Below are 27,740 nucleotides of genomic sequence, written 5' to 3'. Positions count from 1 at the left end.
TGAAAATACCACTGAATTACTGTGCTAAGTTCCCGGACAAGAACCTGAGAATCTGTATTATGAGAGCAAGACTTAACCTACTGCCAACCAGAGAGATCATAACAATCAGAGGAGCTTCAACCGACAAGCGATGCCGCCTTTGCAAAAAGGAACCATCCATCGAAACATTGAAGCACCTTGTGAAAGAGTGCGCAAAAATGAACGAAAACAGAAACATCTACCTCCCCTTGCTGGTGGAAAATCTCTGGATATTCCAAACGGACGATCTGTGGAACAGATTAATTTCCGGCGAGAACACGAGATGGACCACAGCTTTGGCCAAACTAATCGAACTTGCTTTTGATCAGATAAACCGTCTACAGCCCGACGGCTGCACTTTGCAGGACTCTGACCCAGGATAAAGAAAAGAAGAATCAAGAATTAAGTATTTAAGCAAGCTTAAGTGTCTTGGCCAGCTTTGGGGAGGTTTCTGTAGTTTCTCTGAGAACAAGCTCCTGAAGACGTGGAAGTTTTGACAAAACTTAGTTGTAACTGAGTAAAGTTCAAATACATTTTTTTTAAATAAAAGAGAAACTACTGCATTTTAGCAAAATCTTCGTTTATTTACATATCAAACTGGAATACAAAACGTGTGACACACCAGTGATAAGATTGTGGTTTGCAAATTCTAAAATGAGGAGTAAGATTGGATATTCACTTTGGAGTTTCTGTGTGGAAGATTCCCCAGCCAATCCCATCCAATTAATCAAGAGAATTTTCATAGCTTCGGGAAACAGAGCATCGATCAGTTCTTCTGCTGGAGGTAGATCGTTAATGCGATCAATGTTTCCTCGTTTAAACTCTTCCACCTGCAGGCTTATGGAGGAGTTTTCAGAACAGAATCTACTTCCTAGCCAACTGCTAATCACAAACAGTAACTTATTGGAGTACAGAGGAAGTGTTCCTTTTTGTGAGCTATCTTTGCTGAATAGGCAAGATACATGATCCAAGAGTTGTGGAATCAGTTGTGTAAGTCTCATCAAGGATTGAGCCCCTTTCAGTAACAATTCAGCAATCTCTATGAGCAACATTACTACTGTTTCTATTTCCAACTGTTTTTCTAGGTCACTAGCAAGAGTTTCACAAGTACATAACAGTGATTTAATTTTCTGGGAAATCGGATTCTTTATAGATCCTCTGGAAACAGATGCTTCAATAGATGCAGCGTGTCTGTTTTCTGGAAAGCAATAATTGTGATCCTCGGTATGAAGCTGGAAGCAAACATCAACCACTTGAGCTGATGCCACATTTAAAGAATTGCAAACATCATCTGTGTGTGTTCTGTACAGGAATTCTGAAGTTAATCCACCCAGAGTGTCATAGATTTCTGCTTCACTCAAACAACTTGCATTTCCAGGAGTGGTATTCTGAAGTGGCATATTTCCATGGATTGTGCTTATTTCATACACCTTGTTGAGAGGGTCATCTATAATTCTGGTTTTCCATAGGCCCTGTTATGCAAAATCAAAACAAAGGTGTATTAGCAGGATAGAAGATTTCATTACCGGCAATATTTGTAGTTTCATTTAAAAGGTTCAATATGGAGCCATACTTGTAACTACATTCTTTTCATTATTGTTATAAAACAAATAACTTTAAAACATATGAAGGTGTGTTTGCACAGGTTGTTCACTTTATTACATCCATTGTATTGATAAATTGTAGATCAAGCATCAGGGTTTTCATTCTTCCTGTACTACTCAAGATTCTACCACCAATCTATCTTCAAGGATTACATTATCCCAGTTTCCTCATATCATCTCAATTTATGTGGATATCTTCTATTTTCATTAACACTTTTTTTCATAAAAGCATACACCAGTCCATTTCACTAACTCATACTTTCCCATGGGGGTTGTGGACTGGGTCCTTCTACTTCACCACACTTTTCCTCCTCACAATCGTCAGGGCAAGTCCTATAAATATTCATATATATATATATATTTTGCAAGATCAAATTCCACCAGTATCCACAGTGAGCCATCTTGTGGCACACCATCAGCTTCCAATCCAGCACTATCGAAATTAGCATATATTATCTACTCCTAATATCCATGTATTTACCCACAACTTGACACCATGCTCAAAGGTGTGCCCTCCTCCTCACCACAACTCATATAATTGGGCGTATCACTCAAGCCCAAATTATTCCGTTTCAATCTCCCATAATAGCTCCTATATATGTATATAAGTTCTGCTGGTCTTAGTTTGGCACAGATCGCTACCTCCTTAGGGCATACCAAAGCCTTACACCATTCATTCACTTCTAGTTCCCCCTACATCTTTCGTCAAAATCTGTTAGGAAACCCAGGCAGGCAACTCAACATACAGATCCATCAGACAAATAATATCAGTTCACATGATAGGATTAAGTGAAGGTTCAAGCAACAACAAGTACCATACGTACCAAAAATGCTGCTCACTCCCTGTGTAATGTCAATTCACAGGGTAAGTAAACATTTTGAAAACATGGTGTGACAGGGTGGCCTGCTACAAAGAACCACTCTGACTACAACAGCAAGTCCAAGGGTCTTTATTGTAAAATGTATGACAGACAAGCTGTAGGATCTTAGAATTGTCTGCAGGGCTTAACAGGCTTTTAGGGAAGTTTGGCGCTAGGGCCTTCCCTCGCTCTCTACTTTCTGCCGGTTTACCCCCCTCGCTAGTCCAGGCGTTCCTAACAGGAATGTTCATTTCTCACCAACGGGGTTACCTATGTATATGTCAGCTGCTTTTTTCTGTTGATGTTTCCCTAGGACAGTGGCTACCTAACTCCCTCAGGGATTTTTTAACTTTCCCTGACTTACCCCGCTTAGTAGTCTAGGGAGTTAGGGATGGAGCAATATTTCCACCCATTGTCAGTCGTTCTCCTTCCACACAATGTCATGATTTCTGCTTCCAAAAGATCAGGACTTGCCCAACTCCCTTGGAAGCAGACCCATAACCCCGGTTCCGAGTGCCAGCCAGTCCCAATTGGGACCTTTTGGACCCTGTCCTGGCGCCAGTGGCACCAGGCTCATAAAGATGCCCAGTCCCAGCGCTGGAAGCGCCGGGCTCATAATGCTTGGGTGGACTTACCTGCAGCAGACCATGCTGCTTACTTACCTGCCAGTTGAGCCCCTGATCCTCTTCTGTTTGGGACTACTTTTCCTGTTGGGTGGGGCAGGAGCCACGCCCTAGGTTCAGAACACTGGAACTCTTCTGGAAAGCAGGAACTCTTTTCTTAGGCGAGGCTGTGGAAGGAGACACCTAAGCACTACAGGAGGCTATTCAAACCACACCCGATGGATGAATCTTGCTTTGTGTTATTCTGCATTCTCTGCAGCAGAACGCTCATCGTGTCTTCTGCTTCTGATCCTGGGCCTAAGGGAACAAAGGCTTACCATCCTGGAATCCAGTCTTCAGCAGCACCTGTAAAGACAAAGAAAGAACAGGTTAGCACTACGGTCTTCAGTGGCAGCGCATCTCTTACCTGGTCCATCGGCTGTCACCAACGCCTCGCGCTGCATTCCGGCATCTGAAAGACAAAGGCTTACCTACTCTTCGCATGCTCCGGAGGTCTTCGCACTGCATTCCGGCATCTGAAAGACAAAAGCTTACCAGCTCTTCGCACGCTCAGGAGGCCTTCGGCGCTGCATCCCGCATCTGAAAGGCAAAAGAAGGTGCGTTTAAAGACATTGGGCAACTTTATTTCTCACGTGCCATTACTCCTTCCCACGCCAAATCCAGTGGGTATTCCAGCACCCTTCAGCTTCTCTAAAGCTCCGAACTTGTACCTGCAAGATAAAAGGGACAGTTAGTGCGCATCGTGAAGCAGGCTACAAGCACTTACTTACGTGCTTCCAGGCGCTTCTATTCCTCACGCGGGTTCGATCCTCAACTCTCATCAGCCCGCCATCCGCCATCGCCGGAACCCTGCAAAACAAGAGATATCATTACAAAAGACTTTTAAGACATTTGAAGTGCCCAGAACTTACCGTTCGTGCAGTTAACGACAGACAGCAGTCCTCTGAGGTCAAGAGGCCTGCACCCTTATCCAGTGAAGAAACTGGTTACGGCACCCTGCCCCTAGGCAGATGGAGAGCTCGGCGTTCACTTACCTAAGGTGAGGGCGTTAACCTTTGGGGTTCTACAGGAGAAGAGAAAGGGAAGAGGAGAGAGGCACCCAATAACCCCAGTTCATTATTCCCATATTTTCTATCTGCAGACATCTTACTCTTCGAGTCAGACATACAGTGCACAGAGGTCCAGCCCAAAGAGCCAACCGTGTGTTAGACATCACCTTTGAAGATACGGCATTCACCCAGTCAAGACCGGCGCCTCTGCGGGAATCAGGTGAGCGTTACAGAACACAAAGCCTACCGCAAAACTCCCACCCAGGTGCTATGGAAACCTCGGATACCGACCAGCTAGCCCAGTTACTTGGGGAACTAAGAGCAGAAGTGCATGCAGCCCGTCAGGAAACAAATGCTGTAAGAAGGGAACTGATTATTTCCAAGGAGCGAACAGACGATCTCCCTAGACAATTGCTACAGTCACAAGCCGGACAAACTCCGTTACCCGCATCAGGGGCAAATCTTCCTTCAACATCCTCTACGAACCCAGTACAGATCAACCTACCTGGGAATGTACCTCTGGCTCCGCCCGAACGATTTTCTGGTGACCCAAAGAGGTTTGCGGTATTTATTAATCAGTGCCGGTTGCACTTCTTATGCCGGCCAGCAGCCTTTCCAACTGATCAAGCTAAGGTAGCTTTCGTGCTTTCGTACCTTAGTGGCAATGCGGCAGACTGGTCGATCCCTCTAGTTAATCAAGATGATCCGGTTCTCCATGATTTTCAAGCTTTTCAGTTCAGTATGGAAAAACTGTTTGCAAGACATTCACAGGGGCAGGCCTTGGACAATGAGCTCCTTTCATTGCGACAGGGTAATCAAGACCTTTTGGCTTATATTGCGTCTTTCAACAGACTGATAGTGGAAACTCGATGGCCTGAGGACAAAAGGATTACGCTGTTTTATAGAGGTCTACGTGGAGAGCTCAAAGATGTGTTTGCCCAAGTAGTGAACCCCCCGCAAGACTGTTCGGACTATATTGACTTAGTCGTTCAAATAGACCACAGACTGCAGAACAGGAAAGCCGATCGTTCCAAGTTTGATGCTCGAGTATTTTCCAAACCACCAACTCCTACCAAAGGAGTAGTCTCCGGGGAACCCATGCAAATAGGGGGCCTGAAAGGACCACTAACACAAAGGGAGCGGGAAAGGAGAAAACAGCTGCAATTATGTCTCTATTGCGGAAACTCGGGGCACTTTCTTCGAGACTGTCCGGTGAAACCAGCCAAGAAGTCAGTGGGAACTGCAGTTACCAGGGTCACAAACTCTGAGCAGGGAAACGACCTCGCCCGACAAGAATAGAGGTCCTCTTGCCGAGCGTTAAAACCAGTTCTGTGACCTCGCATTTCGTGATACCTATGGTCCTCATTAGCCCTGAACATCCGGATCGATTACATGCGATTGAAGCTTACGTCGACAGCGGTGCCATCGGCAATTATGTGGATCATGAAATGGTTTTGAGGATGAATCTGACTCTTTGTCCAAAGGCTGTAAAGGACGTCATTACTACGGTGGATGGTACGGAGATAGCCTCCGGACCAGTAACGCATACCACCCAAGAAGTGACGCTAGTAAGTCAAGATGGACACCATGAGAAGATCGTGTTCGATGTGATCAAGGCTCCTCAGTTCCAGATTATTCTAGGAATTCCTTGGTTAGAGAAGCACAATCCTCAGATCGATTGGCGAGCAAGAACGGTTCAGTTTCCAGAATGTGTCTCTACTTGTCACCCTCGACCTGGTGTTGCACTGGCAGCAATTTCTTCAGAGGCTCCCCAGTTACCTCCCGAATACCTAGAATTCCAAGATGTTTTCCGGAAGGATCAGGCTAACTCTCTACCTCCTCATAGGTCTTATGACTGCCAGATAGACCTGATACCTGGATCTACTCCTCCTTGTAGTAGAATTTATGCCCTCACCGAGCCTGAGAATCTTCACCTCCGACAATACCTGGATCAATACCTAGCGAATGGGTTCATTCGTCCTTCCAAGTCCCCTGCTTCCTCAGCTTTGTTCTTCGTTCCAAAAAAAGAAGGGGACCTTAGAACTTGTATAGATTACCGCGCCCTGAACTAGATCACCGTTAAGAATAGATATCCGTTACCTTTGATCCCTGAACTCCTGGACCAAGTCAGAAAAGCATGCATATATACAAAGCTGGATCTTAGAGGAGCCTACCACTTGGTATGAGTAAAAGAGGGCGATGAATGGAAGACGGCCTTCCGCACCAAGTATGGGCTATTTGAATATCAGGTCATGCCCTTCGGACTTTGCAATGCCCCGGCCGCCTTTCAATATTTTATGAACGATGTCCTCAGAGAGCTCATAGATGTGTGTGTTGTTGTTTACATTGACGACATCCTCGTTTATTCTTCATCGGAAACTGAACATCGGAAACACGTGAAAATGGTCCTCGAGAGATTGCGTCAACACAAACTTTTCGCTAAGTTGGAAAAATGTGTTTTCAACGTGACTGAAGTTGAATTCTTGGGATTCATATTATCACCTAGCGGAGTGTGTATGGATTCAAAGAAGGTCGATGCAATTCTCAAATGGCCATCGCCATCCTCCGTAAAAGGTGTTCAAAGCATGTTAGGCTTCGCTAACTTTTACCGCAGGTTTATCCCCGAATTCTCTCGAATAGTCCAGCCCATCACCGCCTTGTTAAAGAAAAACAAACGTTTTGAATGGTCTACCGAGGCGGAACAAGCTTTCCAGAATTTGAAAACTAGATTTATCTCTGCACCGATCTTAAAACATCCTCGCCCAGAACTCCCCTACATCGTTGAAACTGATGCTTCGAGCCTTGCCATGGGGGCAGTTCTATCACAAAAGGACCCAGTAACCAATCAGTTGCATCCCGTGGCATTTTGGTCCCGCAAATTCTCGCCTCCTGAAATCAATTACACTATTACTGATAAGGAACTTCTAGCTATCAAGTCCGCCTTTAAGGCTTGGCGGCATTATCTTCTGGGGGCCCGACACACCGTTACTGTGATTACAGATCACCGAAACCTACAATATTTGAAAACCGCAAAAGCTCAATCCTCTAGGCAACTCCGTTGGGCACTATTCTTTGCCGAGTTTGACTTCATAATTACCTATCGACCTGGTACAAAAAACGGTAAAGCTGATGCCCTTTCTCAGATGGGAGTGGGAGAACATTTGATCAATCCTAAACCTGTACCTATCATTCCCGAACAAAGAATTCTGGGTGTAATCGCCACACAATCCATAGAGGAAGTTAAGGATAAAGCCAGGCTACTGGTAACTCCAGCAGACATACAGAATTGGCATCTGCAGGGAAAGGACTTTACGGTGAAGGACAACCTATTATATTTCCAAGAACGGTTATACCTGCCCAGCACAGATTTACAGAATAAGGTAATCTCTTGTTATCACGATTCTTTAATGGAAGGACATCCCGGTATGGCCAAAACCTCGGAAAAGATCAAGCGCTACTTCTGGTGGCCGTCTTGGAAAAAAGATATCAGAGACTTTATAATGTCCTGTGGAGTATGCGCCCAAAACAAGAGTCAAAAGGAAAGACCAGCAGGCCACTTACGCCCTATTGACATCCCACCTCGCCCTTGGCATACGCGTTCTATGGACTTCATCACCGATCTACCTCCATGCTCCGGATACAATACGATCCTAGTAATCGTGGACCTATTCTCCAAGATGGCGTATTTCATTCCACTCAAAGGCTTACCAACAGCAGCAACTCTGGCCCGAGAATTTCTCGAAAACATCGTCCGACTGCACGGTTTTCCTTCAGTTCTAATTTCGGATCGAGGTAGTCAATTTATTTCTCATTTTTGGCGAAGTTGCTGTCGGTCGGCTCAAATTGATGTGAGACTTTCGACCAGCCACCACCCTCAAACCGACGGACAAACCGAGAGGACCAATCAAACTCTGGAACAGTAGTTGCGCTGCATGCTACAACAAACTGAAAAAACTTGGAAAGATATCCTTTGGATAGCCGAATATGCCTACAATAACTCTGTCCACTCGGGAACTGGGAAGACCCCGTTTTTTCTTTTATACGGTAGTCACCCTCGAACCTCGGAGTTGGATCCACTCCAAGATCTTGGAACACCAGCAGTAGACCACCTGCATTCTACAATCACCCAAGCCTTTAAGGAAGCCGTTTCTCACCTTCAAAGGGCTAAAGAACAATACAAGAAAGGAGCAGACCAACATCGGAAGGAAGCCCCCCAATATCAAGTAGGAGATCAAGTCTGGTTATCCACCAAATATCTACCTCTAAAAGGACCACGCACATTCAACCCAAGATACCGTGGTCCCTATTCCATCACTACCATAGTAAATCCAGTAGCGGTCAAGTTGGACTTGCCCCCTCACATGAAGATACATCCGGTCTTCCACGTCTCTCTATTAAAACCCGTGCAACCTCAAACCCGACTAACTAAATCTCCAAAACCTATTCTAGTTGATGGAGAACTCGAGTTTGAAGTCAAAAGCATCCTGGATTCCAAGATCTCCAAATCTAAACTATTTTACCTGATTGACTGGAAAGGCTACGGTCCCCAAGAAAGATCCTGGGAACCTGCAGAATATGTCCACGCGCCTCGTCTAATCAAAAGATTTCATCGAACATTTCCTAACAAGCCAAAACCCCCGGAGAAGCCCGGTTTGGGAGGGGCCTTGAGGGGGGGTGCTGTCATGATCTCTGCTTCCAAAAGATCAGGACTTGCCCAACTCCCTTGGAAGCAGACCCATAACCCCGGTTCCGAGTGCCAGCCAGTCCCAATTGGGACCTTTTAGACCCTGTCCTGGCGCCAGTGGCACCAGGCTCATAAAGATGCCCAGTCCCAGCGCTGGAAGCGCCGGGCTCATAATGCTTGGGTGGACTTACCTGCAGCAGACCATGCTGCTTACTTACCTGCCAGTTGAGCCCCTGATCATCTTCTGTTTGGGACTACTTTTCCTGTTGGGTGGGGCAGGAGCCACGCCCTAGGTTCAGAACACTGGAACTCTTCTGGAAAGCAGGAACTCTTTTCTTAGGCGAAGCTGTGGAAGGAGACACCTAAGCACTACAGGAGGCTATTTAAACCACACTCGATGGATGAATCTTGCTTTGTGTTATTCTGCATTCTCTGCAGCAGAACGCTCATCGTGTCTTCTGCTTCTGATCCTGGGCCTAAGGGAACAAAGGCTTACCATCCTGGAATCCAGTCTTCAGCAGCACTTGTAAAGACAAAGAAAGAACAGGTTAGCACTACGGTCTTCAGTGGCAGCGCATCTCTTACCTGGTCCATCGGCTGTCACCAACGCCTCGCGCTGCATTCCGGCATCTAAAAGATAAAGGCTTACCTACTCTTCGAATGCTCCGGAGGTCTTCGCACTGCATCCCGCATCTGAAAGACAAAAGAAGGTGCGTTTAAAGACATTGGGCAACTTTATTACTCAGGTGCCATTACTCCTTCCCACGCCGAATCCAGTGGGTATTCCAGCACCCTTCAGCTTCTCTAAAGCTCCGAACTTGTACCTGCAAGATAAAAGGGACAGTTAGTGCGCATCGTGAAGCAGGCTACAAGCGCTTACTTACGTGCTTCCAGGCGCTTCTATTCCTCACGCGGGTTCGATCCTCAACTCTCATCAGCCCGCCATCCGCCATCGCCGGAACCCTGCAAAACAAGAGATATCATTACAAAAGACTTTTAAGACATTTGAAGTGCCCAGAACTTACCATTCGTGCAGTTAACGACGGACAGCAGTCCTCTGAGGTCAAGAGGCCTGCACCCTTATCCAGTGAAGAAACTGGTTACGGCACCCTGCCCCGAGGCAGATGGAGAGCTCGGCGTTCACTTACCTAAGGTGAGGGCGTTAACCTTTGGGGTTCTACAGGAGAAGAGAAAGGGAAGAGGAGAGAGGCACCCAATAACCCCAGTTCATTAATCCCATATTTTCTATCTGCAGACATCTTACTCTTCGAGTCAGACATACAGTGCACAGAGGTCCAGCCCAAAGAACCAACCGTGTGTTACACATCACCTTTGAAGATACGGCATTCACCCAGTCAAGACCGGCGCCTCTGCGGGAATCAGGTGAGCGTTACACACAAGTTCTTACCTGACCCTTCCGTACAGTGGGTTCTTATTATGTTCCCTTGCCACCATGTTACTATCCCTCTGATCGCCCACTCCCCCTTTCCTCCTTCACCCTTTGTTCTCACTTCTTATCTCACTCCGATTCTTACTATCGCTCATACCTCCAACTACCCCTCTACCTTCGTTATCTTCTCTTCCCTCCTTTCTCCCACTTCTTTGCTATTCTTCTGTTGTAATCTCTGTCTCACTCTATGCTGATAGTTTCTCCTATTCTCGCACTCACTGTCGCTCTTACTATTCTGTTGCTCATACTATTTCTACTGCGTACTTAACCCTTGCTATCACCCTCTACTACCTACTATCTCTCTACCTCTTCTTCTACTCACTAATGCTCTCTACTACCTACTCACCTTGCAATATTATTGTTAACTCACTACCACTACTACTGCTTACTCCTTCTCCGTCACTTGCTATTCTGCTACTCCCACTACTACTATCTCCACTTCCAACTACTACTACCACCACCACTAACACTCCATTGCCCCTACTCTATCTCTACCCCACATACTTTCCACTCCACATTCAAACACTCTAAAGACCCACTCTTAACGATAGCCTCTGCACTCCAATTGCTCTTGCCTCCTCTGGTCTCTCAGACTCCTTCACCGCCTCCTGTGCTAACACTACTAACCCACACTCAACCATTCTTACAATGCCCCTTAAATACTCCACCCCTCCCATGATTGGATATTTACCCTATCAAATAGACGTATCTGTCTCCAGATAGTGTGACACGGGAAGGCCATGTGAGGGCTTAAGAGGGTTGGAAGCCCTGCCCCTTTCCAACATGGACCCTGACGGGGTCCAGGGAGGTTAGATGTTTTAAAAGGCCACCCTGTAGGTCAAAGCCTGCCCAAATATCCCTGGTAGTGTAGTGGAGGCTCCCTTTGGACACGGGCTTCAGTAGACACAGGGCCTCATTCCGAGTACGGCGCTAACCAATGGCGCTATTAACGCCTTGGTTGACGCCGTACCCGGACCGGCAGCGCCTTGGTGGATGGCGGAATTACCGCCCCATTCCAAGGTTGGCGGGGCGGTAATTCCCCATTCACCAAGGCTCTTCCCCATTCCCAAATGAGCCCCCATAGGGCTCAATGGGAATGGGGAAGATGCAAATAACGGTGACCGTTCATTATGGTCACCGTTATTGGCTTGGAGGCCCCTTTGCGCCCTCGACTTTAACACCTGCTCAAAGCAGGCGTTAAGGGCGAGGGCGCAAAGGGAACTCGGAGTATGGCGGTAAGGGATCACCGCCACCGGTCTTGTTAGCGGTGGCCGCTATCCCTTACCGCCATACTCGGAATGAGGCCCACAGTCTGCTGCAGCTGTGCCGGTGTTGTAGTTGATGCAGCACCCCCATCGTCCTGTGCATCCCCTTTGCTGCATCCTCTGACGTTGGGCGGCTGGTGTTGTGCCACTCTCTGCACCCCGCGGCATTCGCCACAACGCTGGCCCTATCACATAGGTATGATGAAACTGTGCTGTATGCAGATTATTACCAAACAAAGGGTTCTATCAGCCTCATTATGGGTTTGGTGGTAAATCCTCTGAATGATCACCAAACTCGTTTACTGTTACCGCCACTTGGTGCCGTGTGTTGACCATGGGATTACAAGTGGTGGTAGCACGGTGTTAATCTGCATTTTTGGAGCCAATAGAGTTACACTGGGATTTTGGCATAATTACTGTGAGCGGTAATTCCTCTGACATTTTACCTTAAAGTGGCAGATTTACCCCCAGTATACTGCTGGGAGAAAATCACCCACATTAAGATCAAACTTTTGGCAGTCTGGTAAAAACAGTAGTAATTTCGTTACCACCAATACAAGTGCTGGTAACAGAATTACTACCAGTTTTTCCCTGCACCACAAAGCTTGTAACAAGACCCTATGGTGTTTTTGAAGAGTTTTATTTGAAAGACTGCAGTTTAGTCAACACTTTTGACATTTTCTTTTGTTGTTATGGCAGGGTCCCCAAATGTCCCCCCCACACCCCCACCTCTCTACTCCCACAGCCCCAAATTGCTGCAGCATTTCTTCACTAAGGCAACTTCCTCCGACCCTGCATTTGATTGTTTTGGGCATTTTATTTATTTGTGCATCCTCGCGCGCCCAAATCGCCTCCTCGTCCCTCTCTAATCCGCTTCCTGCTTATTCCACCTCTCACCCACCTCCCAGGTCCGCCCTCCTCCTGATTGGCCCCGTAGACAAGCTCTTGTGCGCTCCGCAGCCACATTGCCGCACTGTTTCTTCACTAAGGTAACTGCCTTTGGTCCTCGAACCCTGCATTTGATTGTTTCGAGCATTTTCATTTAATTGTGCATCCGCACTCGGAGCGCGCCCGAATAGTCTCCCCGCTTCCCGCCAGCCCACTTCCTGCTTAGTCCACCTCCTACTGCCCCCCAGGACCGCCCTTCCCCCGGATTGGCCCGGTAGATGCATTTAGGTCAACCTCCCAGGGCAGCCTCTGCCCGGGCAGTCACTGGCTATGGGCCACAAGGTAAAGGGCAGCTCCTGACCAAGCAGCTCCAGTCCGTGTTTGCCTGTGTTTGCCTAGGAAGCCTGCCGCAGTCAACCAGCATGGACTGATAAGGTAAGTGTGGTCTGGGCAGGGAGTACACACATTAATGTACTTCTGTGAAACCCCACACCTCGTACTACCTACTATAACATAGACCATTTGTGTTAGTCACCCATATCTCGCATTTAGCCCATTTGTGTTAGCCATATCTTGCATTTAGCCCATTTGTGCTACTCGGCCATATTTTGCATTTACCCCATTTGTGATAGTCAAGCCATATCTCGCATTTGAGCCCATTTGTGTTAGTCAGCCATATCTCGCATTTAGCTTATTTGTGATAGTCAGCCATATCTCGCATTTAGCCCATTTCTGATAGTCACCAATATCTCGTATTTGGCCCAATTGGGTGTAGTACCCAGATGCAACCAAGGATGTGTAGGCATTGTTGTTTGCACGACTAATCCATTTTCTCCTCCCACATATCGCACCTTCGTAACTTACCCTGCACTCAGAATAACACAAACACTATTCAACAACACTTCTGCCATAAGAATGAAGCTACCATAACGACAATCTCGAATTGTAGCTTGCCACATAATTCTCTGTCTCCTTAGACACAATCTACCTGATTAGTGCATAGTATACCTCTGATGTGCCCATCCGCACACCTTTCAGACATGGGCGACTAGCAGGGTCCTGGCCACCTTCACTGAACTGTAATGGCTGAAATGCACACACACACAATAGCACACCCCAATTTTCCCAAACTTGGACTCTGGTCCCTCTGAGAGCGTTCAACCAACAGCATGTTGGGACCATAACTATGACCAAAGGCACTATACAAATGACAAATTAATTAATTAATTAATTACCACCGAAGCTGCTAGATACGTATATAACACACCACTTCAGTGGACACTAGCTGCAGGCATGGCTACCCACACACATCAGAAAACAGCAAGTACTATTACAAAATCTAGTCATGCTGGTCACATAACTTTCCGCCTATTTACACCAGACTATGCTTCACCACCTCTGACACCAGCATGCAGCACAGACCTATGACACATTTGGGCACGATGAACACACAGCAAGTCTCTTGCACTCACGCCATCCCCTGACTGCTCTCCTCAGCACCCATCCACACGCATGACCTCATGGGTTGCTCTATAACAGAGCCTGGCCAGCCTCGCTAAGCCTTATTCATCCAAATGCACACACGCATTGTAATCTTACTCTGTGACCACAAACATTCTGGACTGCGGTCCCCGAGGGCGTTCTCACCACAAGCGCATTGAGACTATAATAATGGTAAAAGGAACTATATAAATGAAAAATACAATACAAGTACAATGTATATGTATTAAAAATTGGTTACCCAAACCAAGCATAGGGGTGCCAATTGAATGCCCTCGGAGTCCAACCTGTGAATTATTTTGTCCAGAGTCCCAGATTCAAAGCACAAAGAGCACAAATCTTAGGTTGCAGTACACTGAAAACCAAAGTAAAAGGGCACCAGAGTTCAGGGGACTATGGCTTCAAGGGTTCAAACATTAAAGAGTACATGGGACAACGGGCCCAATTGAGAGTTTGGTGATAAATTGGTGGTTAATCTGCTGATTTACCACCAAAATCCATTACTGTAACTGCATTTGGTCCAATACCATTAAAATTAGATTATGAGTGGTGTTATGGCGGTGTATATCCCCATTTTTGGAGTTCATATGACCCAATGTGGATTTTTGGTGAATTAACAATGAGCGGTAAATCCACAGAGTAAAGCCTCCTGTTTTGGCCTTAAGGTGGATCCTCCACTGCAAGTTCAAACTCGGAAATTATCAGCGTGCTAAAAGCAGTGGTAATTCTGTTAAAAAATAGAGGGTAATGGAATTACTGACACTTTTTTACTGGACTGCTGGACTGGTGGGGGCTAGTCTGAACAGCTGCCTCTCTGTTGCCAATGCAGACCCCACCCCCCCAAGTTCAAGCTCCAAATATCCATATCCGCAATGGCCTATAATGTGCTTGATTTCTTCTCCACCGTAGCTATGCAAGTGCCCGGAAGACCAGACCCAGGGCTCAGTGATAAAAGAATACCTCTATTGCAAAAACAATATTGCCATAGAAAACATTAAAATACACCCATTTCTATGGACTGGAAGAAGCAATGACCTACCATCAGTATTGGGAAGAACTAAGGAAGTATCTTGACTCTTTCACAAATGGCTTGTATAGCCAATTCCATCAGTTGATTTCCATCAGTCACGGGAGGATAGCTCAGTGGCAACGTGCTCGCCTTGGAAGCAAGACGACACAGAGCAATGCAGGTTTGATCCCCGGGTCCGCACTTAGAAACCTCAGGGTATTAAGCGCATTATAAATAACCTATCATATATCATATCAGGAACAAGAAGGAGAAGGTGTCTCTGAGTTTACCTCAGGAAGCGCGCAAGCGGACTGAGGCGGGAAGCACTTGAAGGGGGGAGGGGATGAGACCCTGAGATGGACATGGACATGAAAAGTGCTGAGGACTTGAGACGTTTGTGAAGTTATGAACCCTGAAAGTTGTTAAGAACCCGGAGAGGCACTTGAACTGAAGAGGTGCCGAGAACCCAGAGAGGCACGTGAGCCTGAAGAGGTGTTGCAAATAGCGAGTTCAGAACCCTAAAAGGCAGTTGAACAAAAGAGGTGCTAAGTACCCGAAGAGACATGTGAGCCTGAAGAGGAATTGAGAATACAGAAGGTGCTGAGAACCCTGAAAGGTTTGTGAAGTTGAGAACTCTGAAAGGTGCTGAGCACTCGTGGAGACACTTGAACCGAAGAATACTGAGAGATTCTGAGAACCGGAAGAGGCAGTTGGCCCCAAGAGCTGTTGAGACCCAGCAGAGGTACATGAACCTGGACATTTGTTGAGAACCATGGGAAGTACCTGAACCTAAAAATGGACTAGAACTCCAGAGAGGCGTGTGAACATGAACGATGCTAAGAACCCAAAGAAGCACTCAAACCCAAGAGTTGACTGACCCTATGAGGTGCTGCTGAAAACCTGGAAGGGCACTTGAATCAATGAAGTTCTGTAAACAGTTGGATCATTATTAGGTGGTGGAATAGACACCTGGAAACTTCATACACAGATCATTTATGTTGGGACGGATATAATCCTCAAGATATATATATATATATATATATATATATATATATTTTCTTTTTATGTATTTGTTTTTGGGTCGTTATAAACCTTTACAAAATGTACACTAACATACAGAATAAAATACAGACTGATGCAACAACCATTTCCTTAAGGTATGTCAGCATCTCATTACCATGTTTAACCACAACACACAGAATTTACAAAATTCAGACCAACAAAATAAACATAAATAAAACAGTCAATTCACATAGTTATGTAAAATACAAAAGCACAACTAGCCTATACATTTACTGCCAACCACATGGAAAGTTTTAAAGGAGATCACAAATATTTTCGAGAGAGTTATTACTCATTTCATTAGATTTGTTAGACTTTTGTATATACCAAGACATTGACATAGATGAAACATTTGATTCTCGTATGTATATAAAATACAAACACATAACTCACCCGAACTCACTCTACCAAGGTTTAAGAGAGTTCACAAATGTTTTTCAAAAAGGCTGTTACTCGTATAATTAAAATTGTTGAACTTTCATGCATCATTCTATACCAGATTAAATATCTATCAACAGAGGCAGTTGAAACAACAAACTGGGAAAAATAGTTAATTCTGTGGGACAGGAGCGCAGGACAAATAAGCAGAATGTGTTGAAGTGTTTCTTGTATACCTTCGATTTTACAGAATCTGCACCATTTCCAGCCTTCAGCTGTTTTGTTTCTGATTTTAATAATTTGATTAGTCTGCAAAACATTCATCCTAAAATGCATGAATGTGTTGTGAATGCTCCTACTTGGATACTTCAACAAGTATTTTTCCATTTCAGGAAAAAATGTCCAAAAAGAGTAGGCCTGATTGAGTACAGTCTCAAAATAGAAATTGTACAATGTATTTGACCAATCATTCCCCCGTATAATTCGTTTAATCTTGATGGGTTTATGGATCAATGTACAGACAGCCATCCCCAAGGAACTTAGTGTGTTTTCAGCCTCTGTTTTCAATTTGGTCATGAACACACATGTTGAGTCTCTTCCAGCAATAACATACAGATCATTCTCCCATGACATTAGGCATTTTCTCCAGAGTAGCAGTCTTTTCCAAATTACAGGTGAATGTACTGATTGAAGACCAAATGTGTATATTATTAATTCAATGGGTAAACATTTGTGAAGGAAAAACAGAATACCCCTCCATAACCTTCCCTCCAGAACCTTCAAATACTCCACAAAATCTGAGGCAAAGAATTCCAAACCATATGTAAGCCTAGGCAGCACTTTCATCATATAAAATTCCTTCAATGGTTTCATTGAACACTTTCCAAATTTCTTTTCAATTAAGCGCATTTGCCGTAGGGCTACTTCAATTTTTAACTTTAGCTGATTTTTAATTAAAGAGGTCGAGCCTGTGCCAGAAACACAGTAGCTGAGATATTTAAGTGCAGTCTGGCATTTAATGTGTTTTCCCTCACATAACCATGTATGGGAACCTTGAGGCTTGTTCGGTTTACCCATACGGATGACAATGGTGTTAGTTGCGTTCATCTTTAGATGTAACTGTGAGATTCATTTTTCAAATTCCCTAATCAAACGTTGTAACCCAACCTTTGTATTATCCAACTGCAAAAAATTGTCCGCATATGCAAGCCAAGGTATGCAGACATTGCCCAGTTTAGGAGATCCTAGACCTTTATTAGCCAGAGTGCCTTCTGCACCACTAACATAAAGATAATAAATTGTAGGGGCTAGCATACCGCCTTGGCGTAGGCCGTTGGTAATCGTCATCTCAGAATATAACAACCCCTCAGAGTTTAAACGTACCATTAGACTTGTTTCTGTGTATAGGGCTATCACAATTTCTAGCAGATGTTTTGGCATACCCAGTACTGTCAACTTTCTCCATAGTGTCGGCCTGTCCACCAGGTTGAAAGCCATACTGAGGTCCATTGACGCAATGAAAGTTGGCATTGCTTGCTTTATCATTGATTGACTTTGCAAGCATCGCAACATAAGACCCCCACAATCCGTACCACAGTTTTTTTAAAGCCAATTTGTTTGACGTCCAAAATATGATTTACGTTGATCCACTCCTGAATATCAGCTAATACCATAGAGGCAAAGATTTTAGATTCTGGGTCAGCAATGGCTATAGGTCTATAGCTTGTAGGGCACATACACAATCCTTTTTTAGAAAATTGGTAGGACAATAGAAACCCTCCATTATTGTGGAATGTTTTTAGTTAGCAATACATCTTCAAACAGAATACACAGAATTCTGCCCAAGTATAAAGGATTGGACTTCAAAATTTTGTTGGAGAGGTTGTTTGGGCACGGTGCTCCTGAGTTTTTTGATTTCACAATGAGTCTCCTCACTGTTTCTACGGAGTTGCCAATTGACCATTGCAGATTGCTGTCCGATGGTAACTTATCAGTTACCTCCCCACCTTTGTATATGTTAGAGAAGTGACCCAGCCATATTTCCTCAGAGATCGGATTCAAACTCAGATCTTTCTGTGAACGCTCAGTACTGTTAATAATATATCAAAGTTTTGCTGAGTTAACGTCACTCATCGATTTCAACATCTCTTCTCCATCTAATTGGGCTCTTCTGCCCTGATGATTAATCAACCAATTTGTTTAGTGTCGTTTACATTTTTTGATCTTATTCAGAATCTCAGGTTCATACCTTCCCTGTTTTTGGAATCTCTGTATCTCTTTTTGCAAACTTATTTTCTGTTCATGTACCTCAATGTCCATACAGTGTCTATTAGTTTTATTTAACGTACACCTAACGCTCATGTGCCCCTCCAAGGCATGGATGTTTTTACTAACGTATGGTAGGAAGTTGTTTACTGAGTATCTGCAAATACGTTGACTCAATGGGGACAAATCGTATTCCTTGATCATTGTAAATTTAAACCTCTGTGTTTTGTTGAATGACCATTTGATTCTGTTACCTTTAGGGCATACTAAAACACCTTTGGTGTAGAGACTAGAGCTTTCTTGAAGAACCTTGACCGCAATTTCCAGAGTTAGCATACAGTGATCGATGACAGGAACTTCTTTAACCTCAAACTTGGAGATACTATTACTCAATGCCGCCGAAAGAAAGATATAGTAAATTATTGACGAGTAACCCCTTGCCTTCCATGTATAATGCTCATTATAAACCAATTCCAATCCACATAGATCCACAAAATATAGCCAGAGGATACATCTAAGTTTTGGGTTCTCACCCATCGGGGAGGAGACGTCCCTGTTAGTATATACGACGTCCCCAACAACCCTGTCAACCAAACAGTCAGCGTACAGATCTCCCGCTACTATAATTTGACCCCCTAGATTGTCATAGAGCCAAAGATTAATCTTTTCACCAAGAGGGGTTAGCTCAAACTCCAACTACCTAAGCCCCGCCTCTGGCAGCCATCTTCAAATTTGGTAGCACGTAAAGTGCAGTAGGACCAAGAGAAGAGCCGCAGAGGGGTAGGAGGGAGGATTCGCATGTCAATCCATGCCAGACTCATGATGGAGAACAACAGTTACAGGTAAGTAACTTGTTCCTTCTCCAGCATGGGGTCTGGCATGGATTCACATGCTCATGAATACAATAATACATAGCAGGCATGGAGTCACAGCCATGCTGTTGTTCTCCAGCATGGGTCTGGCATGGATTCACATGCTCATGAATATTCCCCCGTCGTCAGGCTGGGAATCCTCGGTAAAGAAAAAATCAGTTTCGTTTCTGAACTGTCTTTCTCCTAATAAGCAATCACTGGTCTCTGGGTCATACTGCCCCGAGCCAATGACTGCCCTCTACCTAATCCCCTCCTCTGGAAGCCATCTTCAGATTTGGTAGCACGTAAAGTGGCAGTAGGACCAAGAGAAGAGCCGCAGAGGGGTAGGAGGGAGGGTTCGCATGTGAATCCATGCCAGACCCATGCTGGAGAACAACAGTTACAGGTAAGTAACTTGTTCCTTCTCCAGCATGGGGTCTAGCATGGATTCACATGCTCATGAATACAAGAATACATAGCAGTACACACATGCACAACCACATGAGGTGGCAAGGCTCAACATTAAGCATTTCATCAACTCAACATTAAGCATCTCGTACCTCCTCACCAGGCCCACCTTCAGGCGAACAGGTTGCGCAGCACTGCCTGGCCGACTCTGGACTCCTCCCTGGAATCCCGGTTGACGCAGTAGAATCTCGTGAAGGTGTGCATCGACCTCCACGTAGCAGCCCTGCAGATGTCCAGCAAGGGCAAACAAGACAGGAACGCCGTGGTAGCAGCGATCGCTCTGGTTGAATGGGCTCTCGGACGGCCAGGCAACGGTCGGTTTGCCAACCAGTGACCGTGTATGATGCAGCCGGAGAGCCATCTGGAAATGGAAGCCTTCGAGAGGGCCTTCCCTTGGTTCACAGGTCCAAAATTCACAAATAGTTGTGATGTCTTCTGAAGGGTCTTCGTGCGGTCCACGTAGAACTTCAGCGCTCTAGCCACATCGAGCGAGTGCAAAGTCCTCACAGCCGGCGACGAAGGCGACAGGAAGAAAACAGGTAACACCAAAGGTTTGTTGAAATGGAAGTCCGACGGCACCTTGGGCATGAAGGAGGGGTGCGTCCTCAGCACTACCCTCGTCTCGTGGAATGTCAGGTATGGAGGTTTACAGGAGAGGGCCTGGACCTCTCCCACTCATCGTGCGGAGGTGATGGCCACAAGAAACGCTGTCTTCCACGATAAGAATTTGAACGGTGGCGAATGCAGAGGCTCGAATGGCGGGCCCATGAGCCTGCTCAGCACCACGTTGAGCTCCCATGCCGGGGCCGGAGCCTTCACCGGCGGGAATGACCGGAACAGTCCTTTCATGAACTCCTTCACCAGACGATGGGACCACAGAGATGATCGCCCCGGAGTTCTGGTATAGCGGGAAATCGCCGCTAGATGGATTTTGATGGGGGCATGAGCTAGCCCCGTCTTGGCCAGCGACAATAGGTACGGCAGCACTTGAGGGGCCATAATCCGCAGAGGGTTAATCTTCTGTGCACGGCACCAGACAGAGAACCTCTTCCATTTGTGTCCATAGCATTTGAGGGTCGAGGACACCCTGGCCTTTGCAAGCACCTCCTTGCAGTCCACCGGGATATCGTACCCTCCGAACTCTAGTGCTTGCGGAGCCAGGCCTGCAAGTTCAGTGACCCTGGGTCGTGGTGGAGGATGGCGCCGCCTTCTCTGGCGAGAAGATCTGCGTCCGTCGGCAGTTTGACTGGGGGGGGTGCTGACATGTCCAGAAGGTCCGGGAACCAGATCTGCCTCGGCCACGCAGCTGCAACGAGGATCATCCTGCACCGGGACCATCTGAGTTGACTGATGAGTCGCAGCAGCAACGGTATGATTCGGATCTCGTCACCCTAAAACGCAAGTGCAGGGTGGCAGAGAGGAAATGGCGTGCTTCATGTTCATCCTCTGACAAACTGGCCTGCCGCCTGCTCCAAAGGCAATACCGTCTCTCTGTTCTCACCAAGAAGAGAGCCCTTATCCAAGCCCGCATCTCTGCGGCATCTAACAACTCGGCTGAACTCTTTAAAATCTGAAAGGAGCTTGCTAACCCTGCTGCAGTCTCTACCTCTCCTGTCCCCTCCCAGGCCCTTTGCACTGCACTGGCCTCCCACTTCATCTCTAAAACTCAGGACATCCTGTCCTCACTCTCCTCCTATAACCTCCCACCCTCTCTTCCCTGCTCTTCCTCTGGCCCTTCTGCAGCCACCCCTCCTCCCTCCTTCTCTGCCTTTCCCCTTTTTTCTGCTGACGGGGTTTCCAGACAAGTCCGATCTATGAAAGTCTCGTCTAAACAGATTCACCCCTGCTCCTCCAAAACTATCAAGGACCACATCGACTCCCTGGCTCCTGCCCTGGCTGACTTTTGCAACCACTCCTTCGCCTCTGGAGTCTTCCCATCCCCCCTCAAGCACTCCCTTGTGCACCCTCTCCTTAAGAAACCCTCTGCCGACCCCTCCTGTCCGGCTAACTATCGCCCAATCTCCATCACTCATTTCCTGGGCAAGCTCCTGGAGAAACTGGCCATCTCCCAGCTTAACCTCCATGCTGAAGCTGTTGATAGTCTCCATGACCATCAATCTGGCTTCAGAGCGGCCAGAAGCACGGAAACTGCTCTCCTGAACATCCGTGAGGACCTGCTCTTGAACCTCGACTCCAACACTCCGTGTGTTCTCATTCTGCTCGATCTCTCTTCTGCCTTTGACACTGTCAACCATGCCATCCTGCTCAACCGTCTCCGTGATAACCTGGGTATCACTGGTCAGGCTGCGTGGATGACCTCTTTCCTTTCCAATCGACCCTCCCAGGTCCAACTTGGGTCCTTACTCTCTGACATCTTTTTCTCCACCTGTGGCGTTCCCCAGGGATCTAATCTCTCTCCCTGGCTGTTCAACCAGTATCTGGCACTCCTTGCCCACCGCATCGCCGCCCTCTGCCCCAACTTTCAGTGCTATGCGGACGATACCCAGCTCATTTTCAGGCTACCCTCGGCCTCCTCCTCTCCCTCCCTCATCTCTGACTGTCTGTCTGCTATCCAGGAATGGTGTGCTGCCAATGACCTCTGCCTTAATGATAGTAAGACTGAGATCCTACTCATCGGCACACCCACTCCCTACTTCCCTGCAGCTCTCTGGCCGGCCTCTCTTGGCCCTCTTCCTGCAAGGCAAAAAACCTCGGGGTCATCTTCGACTCCACACTCTCCTTCTCTCCTCATATATCTGACGTCTCTAAGAAGTCACATTACCAGCTGCACCTCCTCAGAGGTATTCTTTCCTTCCTCTCCTTCCCCCAGAAGCTCACTGTCTCCCGAGCCCTGGTTCTCTCGAAGCTGGACTACTGTAACAGCCTCTATCTTAATCTGCCTGCCTCCACTCTCCACCCTCTGCAACTCATCCAGAACAGAACTGCGAGACTTGTCCTTGGCCTCAAGCCCAGGGACCGTATCTCTCCAGGACTGAAATCTCTACACTGGCTCCCAGTGGCTGCGAGGATTAAGTTCAAAACCCTCTGCATTGTCCACAAGGCCTTCTGGGGCCTGAGGCCTAAATACCTTCAACTCTCTCTTCCTAAATATCTTCCTTCCCGAGCCCTACGCTCATCCGTCTCCAACTCCCTCAGGGTCAGCCGCTTCTCAAAGCAACGAGCTGGGGGTATATCTCTCTCCGCGGCAGGGGCCTCCCTCTGGAACAGCCTTCCTGCCTCCCTGAAACTTGAGGAGAACCATCTCTGGTTCCGGAAGCACCTCAAAACCTTCCTCTTCACTTCTGCTTTCTCTCTCCCTCTCCCCTGCTAAATTCTTCACCTAAACTGCACTGATTCTGCAACTGGGCCACTCTCACCGACCTCGGTCCTGGGCCCAGTCACTCTTCACTTGCACTGCCTCCCTGGCAACCCCTGCACTGTGGGACTGTCTCTGTATCCCTACAGCCCCCCCCAGCACTTGTCTGTACTTACCTTGCACTTGCCACCAGCTGGCCCTATTTATTTATAATTTTATTTCTATTCTACTTATTTACTGCACTCACCCACCCCTTTCTCCTTGCACTTTTTCCCTTCCCCTACCCCTGCACTTGCGCGGTCTGAATGACACCTGGCCTAGTAGGATCGTTGTCTGTCTTCCCCTTGTTCCCCCCTCCCTACCTCGTCGCGCCTTGAAACACTTGTGTATAGGCGCATTACAAATGCCATATCATATCATATCATATCATATCATATCATACAGGAACAGGCCGTTCCAGGGGAATGAGAAGGCATCGCCCATGCTCCCCGGCTGGGGAAACCTGCTGCCGAACATATGGCACTTGGCGTTCGTCGCCATGGTGAGTAGGTCAATCTGTGGATTGCCCCATCGTCGGAACAGGAGATCCACTTGGCCCTGTTGCAGCCGTTTAGGGACATGGTTTTCCTTCATGGCCACGGGTGGAATACGGGGACACTTCTTTAGGGGAGGAAGTCCAGCAAGGGAGCGATATTGAACCACAGCTCCCTGTCGTAGCGTGTCACAATCGCGAGGGCATTGGCCGCTTTAATCGTCATCACCGCTGACAAGATGACCCGTCGTCCCATGGCGTCCAGCTTCTTCCCCTCGCCGTCCAGCGGGGATGTTAAAGTTGGGGCCGTCGCCCCCGCCGCTTTCTTCTTGGCCGCGGCGGAGACTACTGAATCCGGGGACGGCTGTGCCCTGAGGCACATAGGAGCGGGGTCCGGGACCCGGAACTTCTTCTCGTACCGGTCTCTCTTAGCAGGAGCCGTGGATGGGTTGTTCAGGAGCGCCAGCCCCTCGTCCCAGATGTCGTTGAGTAACGGGACTAAGAGGACAGTCTTCCTCTTGGCCTCCCGCCGTTGGTAGAGGAAACCTTCCTTCTTCTGTTCTTCGGGGCAGAGCTGTAAGAGCTCAGATGCCCTGGCGATCATGGCGTGGAAGGAGCCAATTGCGTCAGGGGGAGAAGCCTGAGGAGGTGGCGAAGGGAGGTCCATTCCGTTGTCACCACTGTCGTCGTCCGTCCCCGTCGTCGCCGTCTCCGTTCCCATCTCATCCCTCGGAGAAGGGGATGGGGGTGAAGGCTGGAAGGGGGGTGGAGGATGGACTCGTCTCCGCTTGTTCCGCCGGCTCCCCGACGGACCAGGCTCCGCTGGGTCGTCGGTGGGGGGTAAGGGCATCCTTGTACTCATCTCCGTGCACAGGTTCTGTATAGCCATCAAGATAGCCCCTGAATTGTCCTGTGGTATGGCCACCGGCTGCAACAGTACTGACGGTTGGGGCATGGGCTTCTCTGTGGCCCCATCTTCCTCATCGGCCCCCTCATTGCTTTCCTCGTCGGCCTCGTCGGGATACTTCCCGTGGACCCTGGATTCCTCGAACTTCTTGTCCAGGATCCTTTGGACACTCTCCAACTCATCGTCAGAGGTGGTGTCCATGTCCGTTATGGCTACCGTGCCCCCTCCATCTTTTCCCTGCTGGGGTTTCACGGGGGTCTTCTCAATAGGCAGAAAAGATGATTCCCTCCAGGGTGGCAGGGAAACTCTAGCCCCTGAAGCCGTCTCCACTGGGGAAGCCTCCTTAGGTTTCGCTAGGGCTGCCATGACTCCCTCAATCGAGGCCTTAGTCGGGTGAATCAGGGCCTTCACGACCTTGGGCGTGCCTGAGGCCTTCACCTTGGGGGGAGGGTCTTCACCTCGCTCCCCCTCGGCGGTCTCCGTAGGGATTCGGGTTCTCCGACTTCCTCTTCACCGAGCCAGAGCGTTGGCTCGTGGTTGATGGCGTTGGTTACAATGCGCCCTGCCTGGCAGCCGAGGAGCCCGACCGATCGGCGCTCCCGGTGCCCGCGGACTTGCAGTTCTTTGCCTTTTGTTGGGCCCCCGTCGTCGGAGCGCACTCAATGTTCTTAGAAGACCGCTCGGACTTCTTCTCACCTGCTGCTGGGCTCTTCCCCTCCAGCCAGTTGGTGAGTCGGATACGACGATCCTTCATAGTCTGTTCGGACATATTCTTACAAAACGCGCAGTCCCTCTCCACGTGCGTCTTGTCTTCGTGAATGCAGTAGAGGCATCGAGAATGCTCATCCTCCTTGAAGACATTCTGTAATCCGCATCCAGGACTGCTCCTGAAAAGCTTGGATCTGGCCGTCGTGTTTCTTTTGTCCTGGGCCATGTCCACGCGGGGTAGGCCTCAAAGATTTTCCGGAATCCTCCAAGAAGCGAAACTCGACAAAAACGTTGCCCTTGAGGGGCGTGGAAAATTCCGAAACGGGTCCTCGTTGATCGGAAGTAGAAACGGTGGAGCTTGAGGCTCGATTGACCGAAAAAATGAGGTAAAACTCTTTGAAAAATCGCAAAACGCAGTAAAAGCTCGAGAGCTATAGCACGAGGACTCCCAACACTTGAACGTGTGGTAAAAATCTGAAGATGGCTGCCAGAGAAGGGGCTTTGGTAGAGGGCAGTCATTGGCTGGGGGCAGTATGACCCAGATACCATTGATTGGTTATTAAGAGAAAGACAGTTCAGAAATGAAACAGAAAATGATTTTTTCTTTACCGAGGATTCCCAGGCTGACGACGGGGAATATTCATGAGAATGTGAATCCATGCCAGACCCCATGCTGGAGAACCAGTCTTACAAAATCATATCGATGCTTATGTATAAAGTCAACCAAAAGTAAATCAGCTGAGGCTATTAAGCTAATTTCCGGTATTGATGCGAATAAAGAAAGAATGTATGGCCGATTCAATGATAAATGTCCACTTTCCTTAAACAGTAAGTGTAGAATCAGACCTCGTTGTTCCGGAAAAACGGGCTGCCTCAGATTGTAAGCAATATTTTCCATCCCGACGTCTGTCAAAGCACCCCCCTCATCTGTGGTGTAATTAAACGGTACAGAGTTGTTAGTATTACCCTCGACAAAACTGGTCTTGTCTATTTGACAGATATCATTAGATGTCCTTATGTTATCATTGAAAGCCTCTACAGTTTCTTTCATTTTAGGTAGTTGACTCTCAGCCAAGACCTTCTGCACAACACGAAACAAAGCTTCTTCGCTCAGATGTGCCATTGTAGAAGCATTATCAGTTAGGTCGTTATTACCTGCAGTCACTGATTTGGTTGAACCCTTCATTTCCTTACATGACACTGCGTCAGTCACGAGAGAGTTATTGGTAAAAGGGTTAGTGTTAATTATAACACCTTCCTTATGGCCCAGACCTTTATTCACTGATTTATTCACACTTCTCTTAATAGGTATAGTTGACTCCAAGGTTCGGTTAGAAGCCTGTACCCTCATAGCTTCACCCTCCCAAGTGGTCAAGGGTCTGTTATTGTCAAATATCTCTCTACTCTTTAACATTTCCTTCAATGTCTCATTTCTTATGTTGCTGGCCGGATTTTAAAAAATCTCAAATATGTTGTTTAGTCCGTTTTCTAAAGTTCTCAGTTGATTAACAATAGTTGAGGGATCTTTTTTTGTTTTTCATTATGTCAGACAAATATTCGTCCCCTTCCACATATTCGCTCTGGGTGGCCTGATCATTTTGAACTTTTGAATGAGGTATCCCGCCGCCACTTCGCTAGCCTTGGAGGACATTGTAGGGGGGACAGGTGCTGCCCTCAGTTCCCCACTTTGTTCTTCAATTGTGTGTTTAAAGCCAAAATCACTGAGAAACTTTCTAGATGATTTATTTCTTAAATCAGATTTTCTTTTTTGTTTTGTCAATTCTTTTCCATGTTTTTTCGCAGTTTTGCTATTAACTTTAGATGACTATTCCGGAGGCACCAATGTGCCCCTTTAGGTATCCTCCGAACTACGACCCACGACTATTACTTCATTCGTAAGATCCTCGGGCGTATCCAAGCTAATGATAGAATCGGGGATTATGATCACTTCTCCTAATACCGGCGTTACATGAGCATCCGTAACATTCACCTCGACAGACTTGGTATCAATATTACATGGTTGTTTCCCCAAATTCGCTCTCTGCAATGTTAGTATTAACACATCAGTTAGCCAAGCGGGTAGCACTTACGAGTCCTTTGATGATTTTATAAGGACTTCTGTCTGTTTACATAGTTCATACAGAATTAATCTATTAAAGATACCCAACATCATTGCGAGTCCCCCCCCCCATCTCCCTCCTTTCTTCCCCTCGAGAGGCAAAATTTGGTTCTAACTGTAAGTCACCAGTCAAGAAAATTTCTGGTGTATCAATGAATGAACTGATATCACTTGCTCTACGGGC

General features: G+C 47.1%; 1 protein-coding gene across 1 annotated transcript in view; it reads right to left on the bottom strand.

Moving 5' to 3' along the window:
* Positions 1–581: 581 nt before the first annotated feature.
* The window catches only part of LOC138492466 (uncharacterized), a 212,702-nt gene continuing 185,543 nt past the window's right edge, over positions 582–27,740 (bottom strand). Inside the window, exon 4 of the mRNA XM_069619622.1 lies at positions 582–1,490. Coding sequence (XP_069475723.1) covers positions 600–1,490 — 891 coding nt within the window. The 3' untranslated portion in view covers positions 582–599. The remainder of the gene's footprint in view (positions 1,491–27,740) is intronic.

Source organism: Ambystoma mexicanum, chromosome 10, assembly GCF_040938575.1.
Source record: "Ambystoma mexicanum isolate Mex_15411 chromosome 10, UKY_AmexF1_1, whole genome shotgun sequence".
Classification (NCBI taxonomy): Eukaryota; Metazoa; Chordata; class Amphibia; order Caudata; family Ambystomatidae; genus Ambystoma; species Ambystoma mexicanum.
Note: the sequence above shows the minus strand (reverse complement) of the source record. Positions and strands in the feature narration are given on the sequence as shown.